Source organism: Neoarius graeffei, chromosome 5, assembly GCF_027579695.1.
Source record: "Neoarius graeffei isolate fNeoGra1 chromosome 5, fNeoGra1.pri, whole genome shotgun sequence".
In the NCBI taxonomy this organism is placed as follows: Eukaryota; Metazoa; Chordata; class Actinopteri; order Siluriformes; family Ariidae; genus Neoarius; species Neoarius graeffei.
In genome coordinates, this window is record NC_083573.1 from 52157354 (window position 1) to 52176821 (window position 19468).

General features: G+C 39.6%; 1 protein-coding gene across 3 annotated transcripts; it reads right to left on the reverse strand.

Annotated features, from left to right (window-relative positions):
- Positions 1 to 19: 19 nt before the first annotated feature.
- kel (Kell metallo-endopeptidase (Kell blood group)) lies at positions 20 to 19415 on the reverse strand. 3 transcript variants are annotated; one of them, XM_060921991.1, is made up of 18 exons: positions 19304 to 19415; positions 15961 to 16123; positions 15539 to 15847; positions 13397 to 13518; positions 12950 to 13093; positions 11556 to 11627; positions 11235 to 11423; positions 9985 to 10145; positions 9735 to 9852; positions 9541 to 9636; positions 7400 to 7498; positions 4013 to 4090; positions 3792 to 3895; positions 3425 to 3514; positions 2273 to 2340; positions 2027 to 2172; positions 1047 to 1136; positions 21 to 918 (listed from the first exon to the last, which is right to left on the reverse strand). In XM_060921991.1, the coding sequence occupies exons 1-18, from the start codon at positions 19334 to 19336 to the stop codon at positions 769 to 771; spliced, it is 2232 nt and encodes a 743-aa protein (XP_060777974.1). In that variant the 5' UTR covers positions 19337 to 19415; the 3' UTR covers positions 21 to 768. The 3 variants fall into 3 exon arrangements, with proteins under 3 accessions (XP_060777976.1, XP_060777974.1, XP_060777975.1); XM_060921992.1 differs by having other exon boundaries at positions 23 to 918; positions 19310 to 19415; XM_060921993.1 differs by lacking the exon at positions 3425 to 3514 and having other exon boundaries at positions 20 to 918.
- Positions 19416 to 19468: the final 53 nt, after the last annotated feature.

Sequence of the window (19468 nt, forward strand, 5' to 3'; positions counted from 1 at the left end):
GCAATGAGCAAACACATTGTACCATTAGAACACTGGAGTGAGAGTTGCTGGAAATGGGCCTCTATACACCTATGGAGATATTGCACCAAAAACCAGACATTTGCAGCTAGAATAGTCATTTACCACATTAGCAATGTATAGAGTGGATTTCTGATTAGTTTACAGTGATCTTCATTGAAAAGAACAGTGCTTTTCTTTCAAAAATAAGGACATTTTAAAGTCACCCCAAACTTTTGAATGGTAGTGTATGGCCACAGGGGAAGAGAATTCATTCATTCATTCATTCATTCATCTTCAGTAATCTATTTTTCCTGATCACACTCCTAAATCCGGACCTTGTCCACTGGGCGCAAGCTGAGGACGCACCCTGAATGGAACACCAGTCCATCTCAGGGCACCGTGCACACACATATTCATGTATGCATTCAAACCTAGGGGCTATTTATCATTGTTTTGTGAGGTGGGAGGAAACCAAATAACCCTGAGAAAACCCATGCGGTCAGAGAGGAAATAGAAAAAAAGACCCTGAGATCAGCTCAACCCAGGACAGGGATAGATAATGCTGATACTAACACTGACTGTAAAACTTGAGACTCTAAAACTTTCTGATTTATAAAAGTAAGTATATATCCAAAATGTGAAATGCGTAACTCATGTGGTCTCTACTGAAGCCCTTTGTATACATCCAATTTCCGAGCAGCATCATATTGTTTTAGTGTCCACTTTATTGCCCAGCTATGAAAAATGTTCCTCAGCAGACCCACGCATCTAGCACAGTTCAGGAAGATGTCTCTGAGATCTGTTATCCACACAGGTCTGTGGTTTGGGACAGTTCACAGAGTTGGCACACAGTACAGTCACCAGGAAGGAAGGTTCAAAGGGCATGAGTGCTCTATATGGGTCAGGATCACAGCTTGCCTATGAAGAAAGAATTGAAACATATGAAACATTAAGTTTTGTTACATTTGGCTGAAGCAGGTAGGCCAGAATATTCATGTGGTTTTAATTAGTATGACCTGGTAGTGGTATGGTCTCCAGAAGCCTACCTTTGTGAATGAGGCAAGAAACAGATGAATGTGAGAGAGTCCTGACACAGAGGTGTCACCTGGATGCCTCCACAAACTCGTATTATATGACTGAGAGGAAACCAAATGATAAAGAAGGAAAACAGATATGAAGGAAATTGGCAAACAACATCAAATACCATCTCATCTCATCTCATCTCATCTCATCTCATCTCATCTCATCATCTCTAGCCGCTTTATCCTGTTCTACAGGGTCGCAGGCAAGCTGGAGCCTATCCCAGCTGACGATGGGCGAAAGGCGGGGTAGACCCTGGACAAGTCGCCAGGTCATCACAGGGCTGACACATAGACACAGACAACCATTCACACTCACATTCACACCTACGGTCAATTTAGAGTCACCAGTTAACCTAACCTGCATGTCTTTGGACTGTGGGGGAAACCGGAGCACCCGGAGGAAACCCACGCGGCCACGGGGAGAACATGCAAACTCCGCACAGAATGGGGGCGTCGTGGCTCAGGTGGATAAGGTGCCATACCATAAATCCGGGGACCCGGGTTCGATTCCGACCCGAGGTCATTTCCCAATCCCTCCCCGTCTCTCTCTCCCACTCATTTCCTGTCCTGTCTCTACACTGTCCTATCCAATAAAGGTGAAAAAAGCCCAAAAAAAATCTTAAAAAAAAAAAACTCCGCACAGAAAGGCACTCGTCGGCCACAGGGCTCGAACCCAGACCTTCTTGCTGTGAGGCGACAGCTCTAATCACTACACCACCGTGCCGCCCCTGCAGTGATTGTATATGCACTAAAATATGTTGTGATATAGTGCTAGTCCTTCTTGATGAGAATTTGGTATTTAAAGCATAGTCATTCCAAAACAAAGTTGCTGACTTTGTTTAGCCTAAACATGTAGCTGTGGATTAAAAGAAACTGAAAACTCACAGCATGCATCAAGCTTTTACAAATGAAGGTACACACACCAGTAAAGAGCACACACTTACCAGTAGAGCCACCTGAAGGGCTGAGTACTGCACCCACACCTCCTGCTGCTGGGATGGAAAGAGTGAGGAAGTTCCCTTCTGTGCTGTGAGATAGCGTGACCACACACACTCACTCTCCAGCACAGCAGTCTCTGACTGAGATAGGACTAGAGAAGAGACAGCTGTTATCATGGCATAGGCCTACTGTACACACACACACACACACACTCAAGCACACGTATATAGTTATGTAACAGGGTGACATACTATCAGGCAACAGCAGATGCAGGAGGTCTTTTGCAAGTAAGGTTCCCAACATCCCATAGTTGAGAGCTCTAGAAAAAAGAGAAACATGGTTTGTTATCAGTTTTACTCTTATAAACCAATGCTTCATGTTTCACTCATTACACAGCTGTAAAAATGTACAAAATGTGTAGCAACAATTTATAGACATTTTGACAATGAATAACATTGTGTACACTACTTTTGAAAACAGATTCATTCAATGCCACTATTGAACCTGATATAATAAAATATAAGAGAGAACACTCAAAATGCATAGCTTTTTTTTTAATTAAATGGGATTTTATTATCGCACAGGGGCTGATTTCTGATGTTTACAAAAAGGAGCCACACTGCAAAAAATTGAAAACTGAATTTCAGGAGAAAATTACTTAATACTAGTGAAGTTATCTTGCTGCATGGACAGATCATTTTACTTGGCAAGACATCTTAGAATACGTTGGTTGCAATCTAGAACTGGGTTTAATAATCTCAGAGTTGGTGTCTTGTATTTTTCTAATAGGAAATGCTAGATCATTTCAACTATTTTCAAGATATTTTCACTTGCTAAGATATAATTTTTTTTGCAGTGCATTCCATAGTGTCAGACATTCATTCATAATGTCATAATCAGCTAAATTTTGGGGCATTACTTTGGAAATAGTCTTCTTCACAAATTCTATGTCACTTCTCCTTTTGTAAACATCAGAAAACAGCTCTTATGTGATAAATGTCTACAGGCACTGAATGGGGTGCTGCGTCAAAGACCGGAAGAAGAGAAAGGTAAAACAATGAGTGTAGAAACAGTCATCTTCTACAGTTTCTTTACAGTTATTTAGGTAAACAGACATATGTGTATCTCTGTAAAGATGCTTTCCATGTTGTCAGACATTTATAACAATATTATGAGCCTGCCAATGGCAAAAACAAGCAGTTTATTTCGACGCACATGATTGCCCTGTAGCATTACATTGTATAGATGTTCTGCGGTTGCCAGTTATAGCAAACCAGGGAGGACATTCTTATTAATATTATTAATATTATTTGTTGTTGTAGTACTAGTGGTAGATTTATAGTAATTGAATGTTAGTATTGAACTTCTGTGAACCCATCCTGGTTTAACAATGTGATAAATACCTGGGATAGGAGGAATGAAACTGTGGTGAAACAAACATTCCAATTGGGATGATGATGTCATTACCAGAGAAAAATGGATAGATGGACAAACTAGAAGATGTAGAAAAGTGAAGGCTGATCACAGAACAACATTAACATGCTCAACAAACAGGTATTGAAATGAAATAAATCATAAGTAGCCTGAATTTCGAAATACAATTGCAGCGTTCATAATATTTTCATGCTTATGATATTCAGAAACATATACCCCGCCTTTCGCCCGTAGTCAGCTGGGATAGGCTCCAGCTTGCCTGCGACCCTGTAGAAGGATAAAGCGGCTAGAGATAATGAGATGAGATAACAAAGTGATGAAGGGAAAAGCACTCACACATGAGGCTGTGGAGTGTGAGACAGCAGTCTGCTCCTCATCCTCTGCTGAAGAATAAGCATCTGGAGGTAGTTGGAGAAATAGATCTTCTCGCTTATAATCACCTAGTACGAGAGGGAAGTACAGTTCAATATACTGTATACAAAAGTGATTTATTAATATAGTGTTATAGAATAGTGTGAAATTGTAAATTCAAACATGTTTATTTATTTCATTAATACCTCTCTAAAACGCTCATCAAATTTCAGCTGATTGAAGAATTCACTGTTAGTGGAGAGTCTAGGTGTGAAAGACTTAATCTGGAAAAGAAACACTAACTGTGTAACATCTGCAGCTCCATTTACAGTGGTGCTTGAAAGTTTGTGAACCCTTTAGAATTTTCTACATTTCTGCATAAAAATGACCTAAAACATCATCAGATTTTCAGACAAGTCCTAAAAGTAGATCAAGAGAACCCAGTTAAACAAATGAGACAAAAATATTGTACTTGGTCATTTATTTATTGAGGAAAATGATCCAATATTACATATCTGTGAGTGGCAAAAGTATGTGAACCTCTAGGATTAGCAGTTAATTTGAAGGTGAAATTAGTCAGGTGTTTTCAATCAATGGGATGACAATCAGGTGTGAGTGGGCACCCTGTTTTATTTAAAGAACAGGGATCTATCAAAGTCTGACCTTCACAACACATGTTTGTGGAAGTGTATCATGGCACGAACAAAGGAGATTTCTGAGGACCTCAGAAAAAGCGTTGTTGATGCTCATCAGGCTGGAAAAGGTTACAAAACCATCTCTAAAGAGTTTGGACTCCACCAATCCACAGTCAGACAGATTGCGTACAAATGGAGGAAATTCAAGACCATTGTTACCCTCCCTAGGAGTGGTTGACCAACAAAGATCACTCCAAGAGCAAGGCATGTAATAGTCAATGAGGTCACAAAGGACCCCAGGGTAACTTCTAAGCAACTGAAGGCCTCTTTCACATTGGCTAATGTTAATGTTCATGAGTCCACCATCAGGAGAACACTGAACAACAATGGTGTGCATGGCAGGGTTGCAAGGAGAAAGCCACTGCTTTCCAAAAAGAACATTGCTGTTCATCTGCAGTTTGCTAAAGAGCACATGGACAAGCCAGAAGGCTATTGGAAAAATGTTTTGTGGATGGATGAGACCAAAATAGAACTTTTTGGTTTAAATGAGAAGCATTATGTTTGGAGAAAGGAAAACACTGCATTCCAGCTTAAGAACATTATCCCATCTGTGAAACATGGTGGTGGTAGTTTCATGGTTTGGGCCCATTTTGCTGCATCTGGGCCAGGACGGCCTGCCATCATTGATGGAACAATGAATTCTGAATTATACCAGCAAATTCTAAAGGAAAATGTCAGGACATCTGTCCATGAACTGAATCTCAAGAGAAGGTGGGTCATGCAGCAAAACAACGACCCTAAGCACACAAGTCATTCTACCAAAGAATGGTTAAAGAAGAATAAAGTTAATGTTTTGGAATGGCCAAGTCAAAGTCCTGACCTTAATCCAATCAAAATGTTGTGGAAGGACCTGAAGCGAGCAGTTCATGTTAGGAAACCCACCAACATCCCAGAGTTGAAGCAGTTCTGTACAGAGGAATGGGCTAAAATTCCTCCAAGCCGGTGTGCAGGACTGATCAACAGTTACCGGAAACGTTTAGTTGCAGTTATTGCTGCACAAGGGGGTCACACCAGATACTGAAAGCAAAGGTTCACATACTTTTGCCACTCACAGATATGTAATATTGGATCATTTTCCTCAATAAATAAATGACCAAGTACAACCCCGATTCCAAAAAAGTTGGGACAAAGTACAAATTGTAAATAAAAACGGAATGCAATAATTTACAAATCTCAAAAACTGATATTGTATTCACAATAGAACATAATGTAGACAACATATCAAATGTCGAAAGTGAGACATTTTGAAATTTCATGCCAAATATTGGCTCATTTGAAATTTCATGACAGCAACACATCTCAAAACGTTGGGACAGGGGCGATAAGAGGCTGGAAAAGTTAAAGGTACAAAAAAGGAACAGCTGGAGGACCAAATTGCAACTCATTAGGTCAATTGGCAATAGGTCATTAACATGACTGGGTAAAAAAAGAGCATCTTGGAGTGGCAGCAGCTCTCAGAAGTAAAGATGGGAAGAGGATCACCAATCCCCCTAATTCTGCGCCGACAAATAGTGCAGCAATATCAGAAAGGAGTTCAACAGTGTAAAATTGCAAAGAGTTTGAACATATCATCATCTACAGTGCATAATATCATCAAAAGATTCAGAGAATCTGAAAGAATCTCTGTGCGTAAGGGTCAAGGCTGGAAAACCATACCGGGTGCCCGTGATCTTCAGGCCCTTAGACGGCACTGCATCACATACAGGCATGCTTCTGTATTGGAAATGACAAAATGGACTCAGGAATATTTCCAGAGAACATTATCTGTGAACACAATTCACCGTGCCATCCACCGTTGCCAGCTAAAACTCTATAGTTCAAAGAAGAAGCCGTATCTAAACATGATCCAGAAGCGCAGACGTCTTCTCTGGGCCAAGGCTCATTTAAAATGGACTGTGGCAAAGTGGAAAACTGTTCTGTGGTCAGACGAATCAAAATTTGAAGTTCTTTATGGAAATCAGGGATGCCGTGTCATTCGGACTAAAGAGGAGAAGGACAACCCAAGTTGTTATCAGCGCTCAGTTCAGAAGCCTGCATCTCTGATGGTATGGGGTTACATTAATGCGTGTAGCATGGGCAGCTTACACATCTGAAAAGACACCATCAATGCTGAAAGGTATATCCAGGTTCTAGAGCAACATATGCTCCCATCCAGATGACGTCTCTTTCAGGGAAGACCTTGCATTTTCCAACATGACAATGCCAAACCACATACTGCATCAATTACAGCATCATGGCTGCATGGAAGAAGGGTCCGGGTACTGAACTGGCCAGCCTGCAGTCCAGATCTTTCACCCATAGAAAACATTTGGCGCATCATAAAACAGAAGATACGACACAAAAGACCTAAGACAGTTGAGCAACTAGAATCCTACATTAGACAAGAGTGGGTTAACATTCCTATCCCTAAACTTGAGCAACTTGTCTCCTCAGTCCCCAGACGTTTACAGACTGTTGTAAAGAGAAAAGGAGATGTCTCACAGTGGTAAACATGGCCTTGTCTCAACTTTTTTGAGATGTGTTGTTGTCATGAAATTTAAAATCACTTAATTTTTCTCTTTAAATGATACATTTTCTCAGTTTAAACATTTGATATGTCATCTATGTTCTATTCTGAATAAAATATGGAATTTTGAAACTTCCACATCATTGCATTCCTTTTTTATTTACAATTTGTACTTTGTCCCAACTTTTTTGGAATCAGGGTTGTATAATAGTTTTGCCTCATTTGTTTAACTGGGTTCTCTTTATCTACTTTTAGGACTTGTGTGAAAATCTAATGTTGTTTTAGGTCATATTTATGCAGAAATATAGAAAATTCTAAAGGGTTCACAAACTTTCAAGCACCACTGTATGTGTAGATCTCAGAGGAGGTATATGAGTGATTTTACCTTTTACCTTATTTAAAATTAAATCCCGTGTGTCCTCATTCTGCCAGTTTAGGGTGGCTAGTTTGGTCTTGATGGAGTAGTAAATATCACTGATCAGATTTTCAGCCTAGCAAATGAAGATGAATTGTAAGAATAATCATAAATCATTATGAACATTGTACTAAATCTAATAATTTACTGGAAAGTAAACTACCTGTACCTAAGTACAGGAAAGTACCTACATTGGGCTTTCATAACATATATCGAGGATGCAACACGGTGGCGCAAAGATATGAAGTTTACCTTCGAGTGGTGAACATATTTCACAAGTGAGTGAAGCGAACAAATGAAATATTTTTCAAAATGAGAAGATAAACTGAAAATATTCGTGCCACTGTGTAATGTTCTTTATATTATATGGACACATCCACAAAAAATATGCAAGTTAATCAAAAGAATTTTAATTTTGAACCGATTCACCATTCTGACAATGTGCATCTAGTCAGTGGGAAAACACTGGGCATGACGTCATCAGAGTGAAATATCGGTAATTATTATACATACAGGACACTTTTTCCATGGAATAAAAACATGTATTCTATTCCCTTCTTGAGGGTTTCATTCATTTGGTTTGATAGCATGCAATATTGTCATCATATCGCTTATCCTACATGTATTACGCCACTCTACCCAATGGAGAATGAGCATGCGATATTGTTACAATATTGCATGTTGTCAAGACAACATGGCACCACACATCGGAGATGTAAAACTTCCTCGTTAGTGAGAGACAGTTACAATTTGTAAACAAACATGGCCACCAGGTGTGCTTCGTTAAAAACGGGAGATTTTGAGAGAATTTTGGCTGCCAGGTAGCTCCATTGTTGATTTTAAAAGTAACTAAGTAAATTACACAGGGAAATGAATACTTAAGTATGAGTGAAAAATACTGTGGCGAATGTGCATAGAAGAGTCTGGAGACAAAAATCTTAGTTTCTTGGTTGTTAGCCTGTGCTAGTAGCTCTTGGTAGTACTGGCTTGATTGCACTAGCATTGACCTTTGCTAATACTACTGCTGAATGCGACACCAGCTGGAAGTTAACTGGACTTGCCACGCTAACAGCACTGAGTCGTGGGTAAGCTAGTGTTGGCCTTCGAGAATGCTGATATGAAGAGAGTGTGTATGTATAATAATAATAATGGCTTTTTTTTCATGGTCAATCAGATATATTCTGTTCAGCTAGCATGATATTGAACTCGTCTCAACTTGTACAATATCATGCTAGCTGAATGGAATATATCTGTTATACCACTCAACACCAGCCAATATTATATAAATATGTCACTCAGATCTCTGATGTATTTTGTATGAAAAATGTGAGTTTTTCAATACGAGAAGATAAACTTCATATCTTCAAGTCAATCTGTGATGTTCTTTTTATTATATCAACACATTCATAAACAAAAAAGTACCCAAATTTATCAAAACAATTAATTGATTTCCTCACAAGTGATATATATATATATATATATATATATATATATATATATATATATATATATATATATATATATATGTTACAGTTTTGTTTCTCCATGTCCCATATGTAGCTCATATGAAAAATACAAGTGATATATTTCCCAGTAAAACACTTGTGTCCGTATAATAATTAACAATTATTCTCTGAAGGCAAGGTGAATATTGGTGAATAATAACTCTGATGAAGTCGAGGTTATTATTCACCGATATTCACAGAGCCTGAGGCAGATAATTGTTTTAGTATAAATACACAGGTGATTATTTAAAAAAAAATTTTAATTAAAAATCATATTTAAAAAATAATATATTTCAGACTTCAAAAGCGGCATGAAAATGTAATGCAGCATGAAAATGTAATGTCAACTCACATCAAATACTTTGTTTTGAAAGTGACGAAATGATTGGCTGCCATTTTGCCGAGTCGTTCGAGGTGATTATCGAGAAACAGTCAGAATTTCTTGACAAATCAGCATGCACGATTTTCTCTAATCACCTGCATATTTATACTAAATATGTATATCTGTTGGCTCACATGTACATTCATTGCTCCAAATCTCTTTCCAACTATCTCTCCATCCACCCATCAATTATTTGTAATATTCTGACTTAAATATCCTTCTTAGTCGTACCTCTTCACCAGCATAATGGTCTTTGATCAAATGACTGATCACAGTGTCAAAAGCTTTCACTGTCTGCAGTACACAGTGTTTCCATTGTGGCACAACCTTAAGTAGAACAAAAAAGTACAATCACGTTCATACAACAACTTTAAGAAATATTAAAAACTATGAAATTTAAACACACACCTCAATTTAATACACACCTCATTTTCACTGTCAGTTGCTATAAAGAAGTTTTTCATGGTCTGCAGGAATCTGGTATGCAGAGCGGGCATGAGTGTTTGCAGAAGATTCATGATCATGTAAGTGTGGAGAGGATAACTGCAAACATAAAACCCCCCACACATATACAGATGATTAACTGTCACAGCAGGATTGTTATTAAAGCTAATGTGAAAGTGTATGCTAAAGAGTAAAGCAAGTGATATACAGCTAAAATGTAATATGATCTACCTGCCCCTCGGCTCATGTGTATCTCTCCATTTGCTAATTATCTGTGACATGTAGATGATATAAGCACGATTGTGCAATAACACAAAATCTGATTTGTTGACAGGAACAGGATGAAAGATAGCCTGGAGACAGCTGAGCCAATCGATAGCAGGGGCCAGCTCCTACAGAAAAAAGGGATAGAACTTTTCTGAGGGAATAATGTACCTACACACACACACACACACACACACACACACACACACACATGGGCGCCGCCAGGGGGGGAAAGGTTAGAACAATTCTAGGGGCCCAGCACTGCCATGGGGCCCTTTAAGGGGCTGATAATATGCTTTTAATGATTTTAATAAGACTTTTGAAATAACAACAATGCAATATTCCATCTGGTAAAATGCGCTAACTGAACAAGGTTGTCTATTTCTTGAGTTCTTCAACATATTGTCATTTAACCCTCCCCCTTTTGCGAAATGGTACGGTCCAGTTCTGGTAGAAGCGCAATGCGTTAAATCTGTGTGCTGATCAGTGCAACGCTACTTGCTGCTGTGTCGCGGTGCAGCAGCCAGCCAGCAGTGGAGTGCGTACAGTCTATGATCGCTAAATATGAAGAGTGGCTGTCAAAAACGTAAAGAAAGGCAGCTGAAAGCTGAGAGGGACCGGAGAGGCAGGCAACTGGTCACTCAGTTTTTCCCAAAGAAAGGTAGCTACAGTATCGCTCACTTGTGTGTTCAAAATATTAGCGAATGGTAAATGAACAGTGTGAACGTGGTTGGATTAGCCGATCAAGAGAACACTTTTACAGTTTGTACAGTGATATTTTTTCCATTTTAATAACTGAACTGACTTGTGTGATAAACAAGATGAAATATTACATTATGCTGGTGCTAATAACTAGTGCTAATAACCAGTTTCATAACTAATGGGGTGCCCTAAATATGCACAGATTCAGCCTCAGGGGGACCTCCGCCCTACCAAACCACTGAACCCCCCTTTGGAGAAGGAGGTAAGCAGCAATACAACCCATAAATGCTTTAGGATTGAAGTTTTTAATGAGCGAGCGCCATATACAGTTTGCTAGATTAAAGTGTTGCTAATAACGGAAAGTTGGGGGGCCCAAAATTTCTGGCGGCGCCCCTGCACACACACACACACACACACACACACACACACACACACACACACACACACACACACACACACACCTTCTGACTTCCCTGTCACACAGTAACCTATAAGTTGTTTAAGTAATAAAACACCTGTAACTCCTGGATGGTGATTCGATGATACAGGAGATTCTGGCTGAGTCGGTAGGAAAGAGGTGCAGTGTTTGTAACTAGAGTTGAACTCAGAGACATATACCAGGCACAGTGCTGAGTACTGCATTGAAAGGAAATGTTCAACAAGGACAAAAGCTTCTTACAGGATGAGAAGAATGGGCGGAGAAACTGAAAAGAGAGAAGAAGAAAAAGATGACCCATTAACTATAATTATACTATCAAGATTATGCTTATATACACATAGAGGTTACATCATTTTTCTTTGTCAACTTGCAAACTTCAAAGTATGTTCAGTTCTACCTGCGAGTTGAATTTGGATCTGTTTGTTTGGTTGTTCCACTCAATAGGGAACTGAAAGTCTGGTTGATCAATCTGCAATGTTTCACAAAGAAGTCAAGTCAAGTCAAGTTTATTTGTATAGCGCTTTTAACAATAAACATTGTCGCAAAGCAGCTTTACAGAATTTGAATGACTTTAAACATGAGCTAATTTTATCCCTAATCTATCCCCAATGAGCAAGCCTGTGGCGACAGTGGCAAGGAAAAACTCCCTCAGACGACATGAGGAAGAAACCTCGAGAGGAACCAGACTCAAAAGGGAACCCATCCTCATTTGGGTAACAGACAATGTGATTATAACATTTTAACAGTTGACTTGGTAACTTTAGGACTGCAGTTGTCATGAACAGTGGTTTTTTTTTCTTTTTTCTTTTTTTTACACAAAGAAGGGTTCAAATGATTTGGGAACACTTTTGGACACTAATTTTAACATTATGACACTCCATATCTCCAATATACACTACATCATACATTTCTAAGGATATACTGAAGATGATTCCCAAGATTGACCCTGCTGTGATCATACGCATCACCTCAGCTTATTAATTACTGTTCAGTTAATTAAGGATGCTCCATTTGTTTAATAATGCATAATTAGTTATAAGTAAAAGTAGATAGATAGATAGATAGATAGATAGATAGATAGATAGATAGATAGATAGATAGATAGATCTTTACTGATCCCTTTGGGAGGGTTCCCTCAGGGAAATTAAAATTCCAGCAGCATCATTACAGGATAAACAGAGAATAGAAAATAGAAAAAAGTTCTAGATAAATTAAGTATTAACATATACAAATATCATTATCTCTAGCCACTTTATCCTGTTCTACAGGGTCGCAGGCAAGCTGGAGCCTATCCCAGCTGACTACGGGCGAAAGGCGGGGTACACCCTGGACAAGTCGCCAGATCATCACAGGGCTGACACATAGACACAGACAACCATTCACACTCACATTCACACCTACGGTCAATTTAGAGTCACCAGTTAACCTAACCTGCATGTCTTTGGACTGTGGGGGAAACCGGAGAACCCGGAGGAAACCCACGCGGACACGGGGAGAACATGCAAACTCCGCACAGAAAGGCCCTTGTCGGCCATGGGGCTCGAACCCAGACCTTCTTGCTGTGAGGCAACAGCGCTAACCACTACACCACCGTGCCGCCCATATACAATTTTTTTTTTAATAAATAAAGAAAAAAAGTCCAGCAAGAGAGGTATTGCACAAATTAGGTAATGCTAAATTAGTTAAGGAAAGCAGGTGCACATTTAAAACTGCAAGGTTTTTAAAGTTTAGAATTTAAGATGAAAAGTGAGGTCGGATGTTGAGCATGTTTTTGTAATTGTTTGAACATACCTGTATGTAGTTCTGGCTCTCATTGCGGTCAGGTCCTACATACACATTAAAGAAAGGAAAAGTGTTGTATTGTGACATCAGCAGAGCCAGAGTGGAGTTCAACTCAGGCTGAGTCCAGCTCCCAGATACAGGCCAGTCACCCAGCTACACACAAGCACAGATTACTTTATTCAGGTCTATCCAACACATGATCCAACTGGACAGAATGTTCTATATTCACTAAACAACAAGTACTAAATGACTTCCTTCCTTATTAAGTGGTGTTAAAGTTAGCTGGAAGGTTGGAAAGCATACAAGTAAGGAAATGCATAAAATACCAAAAGGCCTTATTAGCCATTTTAAATAATCTTAAATCCACATTGTGGCTCTGTGTGTGTGTGTGTGTGTGTGTGAGAGAGAGAGAGAGAGAGAGAGAGAGAGAGAGAGAGAGAGAATGTGTGTCTATACCTGCTGAATTAGCGTCTGGGCGTGATATATGCTCTCATTCAGTGTAGTGTTAGGCCTCATGCAGGTGTTATAGAACATCTGTGCTTTCTGTGCTGAACTGTTAGCATTCCTTTTGGGAGACTCTAACCATGCAGACATCACAGAGACCAAAGATTCAAATATAAGTTTCAAATATAACCTCATGTATGTATATTTCCAGTTTAGATCGAGTGCATGTGCAAGTAGTTGTCTTTAAATATCTATACATTGATCAGCCATAACATTAAAATCACTGATAGGTGAAGTGAATTACACTGATTATCTCATTACAGTGCCACGTGTCAAGAGGTGGGATATATTCGGCAGCAAGAGAACAGTCAGTTCTTGAAGTTGATGTGTTGGAAGCAGGAAAAATGGTCAACCGTAAGAATCTGAGCGACTTTGATAAGGGCCAAATTGTGATGGCGAGATGACTGGGTCTGAGCATCTCCAAGATGGCACATCTTCTGAGGTGTTCTTGGTATGCAGTGATTAGTACCGTAGCTACCAAAAGTGGTCCAAGGAAAAAGTTAATGTTGACACCTTTCTGTTCGAGCCAGCATTAACTTTTTCAGCAGTTTGTGCTATAGTAGCTCTTCTGTGGGATTGGACCATATGTGAATCAATGAGCCTTTGACACCCATGACCCTGTCACTGGTTCACCAGTTGTCCTTCCTTGGACCACTTTTGGTACCACTGCATACTGGGAACACCCCACAAGATGTGCCATGTTGGAGATGCTCAGACCCAGTAATCTAGCCATCACAATTTGGCCCTTGTCAAAGTCGCTCAGATCAGTACACTTGCTCATTTTTCGTGCTTCCAACACATCAACTTCAAGAACTGACGGGTCTCTTGCTGCCGAATATATTCCACCTCTTGACACGTGCCATTGCCATGAGATAATCAATCAAATGTTATTCACTTCACCTGTCAGTGGTTTTAATGGTATGACTGATTGGTGTATATTACTTACACACAGTACTGTGCAAAAGTCTTAGGCACCCTTTTTTTTTTTTTATACAAACTTTGTCACAGATTTCTATTTTATGACTTCTACATTATCAAGTCAGTACAAAAACATTTCAGAATTTCAAATGTTCATTTTCCAGCACAAAATTAAATGTTACAGGAAAAAAAAGTTTGTATCTGAGCAGCATATTTCATAAGAGAGCACTTTTCAGATTAAAAAAGAAAACATAATGAAGGCTACTGGGATTTGGTGCAAAATGAAGAAGCGAATGTGACAGTCAAAGTGCCCAGAAGAACTGTGGCTAGTTCTGCAAAATGCTCAGTAAAACCTACAGCTCATTTCCTTATAAAACTGCACTCATTGTACCGGAGACTACTATTATTTTTTTAAAGCAAAGGATCGTCTCACACCAAATATTGACTTTGTTTCATTTATTATAGCTTACTGCTGTTTATAGTTTTTTTTTAATGTTGAAACATTTCATTTCATTATTTTAAGCCATTTTTGGTCTACAGCATTTCTTTACATGTGCCCAAGACTTTTGCACAGTACTGTATATGCTTAGTGTATTTTAGATTTCTAAGACTGTAGAACAAAATACTACATACTACATACGAATTATTGCTAAGTACTATTCAAATAAACCCTTCATCATCTCATCTCATTATCTCTAGCCGCTTTATCCTTCTACAGGGTCGCAGGCAAGCTGGAGCCTATCCCAGCTGACTACAGGCAAAAGGCGGGGTACACCCTGGACAAGTCGCCAGGTCATCACAGGGCTGACACATAGACACAGACGACCATTCACACCTACGGTCAATTTAGAGTCACCAGTTAACCTAACCTGCATGTCTTTGGACTGTGGGGGAAACCGGAGCACCCGGAGGAAACCCACGCGGACACGGGGAGAACATGCAAACTCCGCACAGAAAGGCCCTCGCCGGCCACGGGGCTCGAACCCAGGACCTTCTTGCTGTGAGGCGACAGCGCTAACCACTACACCACCGTGCCGCCCACCCTTCATCATTAAAACCATTAATTCATGAAGAACGATTATCATTAATATACATTCATTCCTATTCCAAAGCAACTTTACAATTTTCAACTTGAATGTCTTGTACAGTGTTAGAAAGATATAGTCTGTGTCATACCCAGAATTTCTTTTATTGCTTGGAGCAAAGCTGTCTGTCTGTCAGGTGATCTGTTATCTCTCTCTCTTTCAGTGTCTGACCCACTGTCTGTTCGCATCCCATCACCACTCCCCATTCTCCTTCTCAGTTCATCTCTTCTGGTGACATTATGGGACATTATCTTGCCACGGCGTCTCGCTCTGCTGTTGAGTGACATTTCTGCTTTACAGCTAAACAAGAAGTAATCACAGCGTTGAGAAAAAGGATCCATGGCTGCAGATAAGTGTTCTGCTACTCTCATGCATGCTGGAGAGAGACAGGGAAGAGGGTCTAGAGAGAGAAAGAAATGTGGGGTGAGATGGAAAAAAAATAGATAGAAAGGAAAGAACAATCACCACAGACATTAGACTCGATTTTTGTTGTTTAAAACAGCATCTTGTTACCTTGAGTGGTTTGAGTGTTTTCCTGTGGAAGGTAGTACCCCAACCCTATGAATGTACCAATGATACAGGAGGCAACACAAAACAGACAAAACAGGAGCCCAAACCCCTGGTTCCTGGCCAACGACTGTGACTGAACCCGTTGTTCGGAGAGCTGGAGAAAATCCTAAACAATCAGAAATGAGTATCAAACATTTAGCCTTGTTCTAATTAACAGTTATTCCATGAAATCAAGTCGTACATGAGCTGACAGCAGACAAGGCGTGTAGTACGGAGTTGGCTATAAGCCATGTATGACAAGATTGAGTGGAATAACTGTTTTATTCTATCCACATTCAGTGGATTTTGAGAAACAGAGCATTTTTATTTTTTGCAAAATCAATAAATAAAAACTTTATACAAAACGTCCGACAAAATCATTTCCGCTTAGAATGTAAACAAACTGGCGAAATGACAGTAGCAATTTGTGAAGAATGCTATAATAATAACTCTTGAAAAAAAGATATGTTCTTACCATCAAATAATTTTATTCCAAATTTCGTTGCTTTTTTTAAATAATTTTTTGGGGGTTTGTTTTCGAGTAGAGTTTTTACTTCATCCTCGGTTGGTTCAGCAACACGCTCCGCCATTTTGTTTTTCTCTACTCATGGTATATGAGCTGATAGCCTAGTAGTAGAGTAGCCAATCAGAGCACGCAATTGCTCAAATCCAGTGAATGTGGATAGAATAAACTCTGTTATGCCACAGTGCTCTTGAATTCTTTGCGATTGGTCAGTAGGTGTTGATTAATTTTCTATCACAGCATGGCTTTGACAGTAGTTCCCACGACAAGGCAACTGACAGGTTACTACATTACTGAGCTTGTTTACATTATCACTACTATACTGAGTGCTAATTCACAGGGATTTGCATGGCTGATGTCCACAATAACCTGATTAAAATAATACATGGATTAATATTTATTAGTGTGTTGTAATAAAGATATAGCTGTTGCTTTAAAGTGGATATACCGTGGAAAACTGTTTTTGTTGTTGTTTCTGAAATATGTTGATGTGACTTGGGACATACTGGGCCTTTCAAAGTGGCCTGTTACCTTCCCAGTCTGTAATGCCCATAGAAAGATTACAGGTGGAGAGAACAGGGCAGTTACAAAGTGCATGCTTCTTGCACAGAATCCTCTAAATTTTTTTATGGTACCACCCCTCATTAACATATAACCGCCCATAGCAATCTGAATCAGGACGATGGAGCCATGCCAACTCAGTTGGAGATGATCGCCAATCCGCAAACCATAATTAAAATGTTCAAAATATTTTTTTAAAATCAAGCATTCAATGCAGTATTGGATATTTTAATAGATTTCTCCTTTTGGACTGAACCTTACTTTGCTTGCGTGAGGAGTCAAAGCCGTCAGGTAACATTAGCTGGTCAGGTAACATTAACGTTCTTTCCAAGACGCTAAATTTAGATAAAACATGTACTTTGACAGATGCAGTTACATTATCCGAGTTGACCATAGTATCGGAGTAATAAGCGACTCGCTGTTATATGATTTCGATAAATTTGTTAGCTACCATGCATTAAGGTGAGTTCCTGTAAGCACTAACGTTACCAAGGGTTCTTTTTCACCACTTCAGGTTACTAGTTACTGTTACTATTTTGGGTTAGCTTGGCAAGGTAGCTTACCCATCTCATCTCTAGCCGATTTATCCTGTTCTACAGGGTCGCAGGCAAGCTGGAGCCTATCCCAGCTGACTATGACGAGAAAGGCGGGGTACACCCTGGACAAGTCGCCAGGTCATCACAGGGCTGACACATAGACACAGACAACCATTCACACTCACATTCACACCTACGCTCAATTTAGAGTCACCAGTTAACCTAACCTGCATGTCTTTGGACTGTGGGGGAAACCGGAGCACCCAGAGGAAACCCACGCGGACACGGGGAGAACATGCAAACTCCACACAGAAAGACCCTCGCCGGCCACGGGGCTCGAACCCGGACCTTCTTGCTGTGAGGCGACAGCACTAACCACTACACCACCGTGCCGCACTGGTAGCTTACCCAATGTTAGGAATGTGACAGGGCAAACAAAAATATTTGTTTTATATATTTACAAGCGAGCAGTTAGCACTGTCTCCTCACAGCAAGAAGGTTCTGGGTTTGAACCTGTGTTGGTTTCCTCCCACAGTGCAAAGATAATGCAGGTTAAGTCAATTGGCTACTCTCAACTGCCCATAAGTGTGAATGTGAGTGACTGGCCCAGAGGCCCTGGGTGTACCCTGCTTTTCACCTGAAGTCAGCTGGGATTACCTCCAGCTTCCCTCTCAACCCTGACAGATAAGCGGTATAGATAATGGATGGATGGACGGACGGATGGATGTACACAAATGTCTGGATGTCATCATAAAAACAGCAACATGAAAACTTTAGCAAAACAAGTCTGTGGGTGTGGATGACAGAGTCCTCCTTTAAAGACATTAGCCCACCAGAGCGAAAAGCCCAGCCACAAAATTAATCCGTCTTATTCTATATGGTTTTCATACCAAAAAGTACCAAAGCATTTTTTTTTAATTAAAAAATCTTGCAAACTTTATAAAAGCACCTCAGAGAATAATATAAAATAGTTGAAAAGTGTCAGGCATGTCCCCTTTAAATTTTCCACTATAGGAAAGTCTTCAGTATAGAGGACTTTGTGCTTCCCCCCAGTTTTGCAATCATATGACATGTTATTTTGTATTAATAACTTGAAGAGAGAGGCAAAAAAAAAAAGAGACTGCTGAGGGAATGGGTTTCTAGAAGTTATACCAGTGGTAACAGGAATTAACTTGATTTGCAAAAAAAAAAACGTTCCAAAGATTACACATAATTATAGAGAGATTTAAAACTATCATATGTTAATAAATTAAAAAACTAATTGCTGGCAATTTGCTGAGGTATAAGAGGAACGCAACACTTTTGAACATGCTCTTATCAGAAAATAATCATAGATGATAGCATATTATACCACCACACCATGGTTTTCTGTCTATAAAGAGTCACATGTACATAACAGATGTTTCTTTTTCTTTCTGCAACAATTCAGACAGCGACGATCATAGCATTAGTCACTTTCATACAAAAAGCACAAAGAAAACACTTAAATTTGAAGCGCTTTATGTAATAAACACCTGACAGATTCTAAAGTTCAAGCTGTCTTAAAGATCTCAGCAAGTTCCCAACACACTGCACATTATACTTGCCTGCATCATTATTATTTACAAAAGGAAGTGAAAGTCTATTTGAACTGAACCCATTTCCCTCTTGGTGAGAACATAGTAGCATCATCAATGTTTATTTCTACCTGTACCTGCTGAACTGATGAGCTTTGAGTCATCTTGGTCTTTCCATTTGTTTTCAAAAGGCTTTCACCAGAACTTGTTCCCTGTCAGCATCCTGCTCATATCTGAGCCTCCTCCTGCTTTCATCAGAATCATCCTTTTCTCTATCTCTACCTCCAATCAGTTCA

What these genes read in the sequence shown, in the direction of transcription:
- kel (XM_060921991.1), bottom strand. Translation starts at nt 19,336, where the DNA reads ATGACTCAAAGCTCATCAGTTCAGCAGGTACAG. An exon ending in AAACACTCAAACCACTCAAG is followed by an intron (nt 15,848 to 15,960) that starts GTAACAAGATGC and finishes TTCTCTCTCTAG; the next exon opens with ACCCTCTTCCCTGTCTCTCT. An exon ending in TCACCATCCAGGAGTTACAG is followed by an intron (nt 10,146 to 11,234) that starts GTGTTTTATTAC and finishes TTTTTTCTGTAG; the next exon opens with GAGCTGGCCCCTGCTATCGA.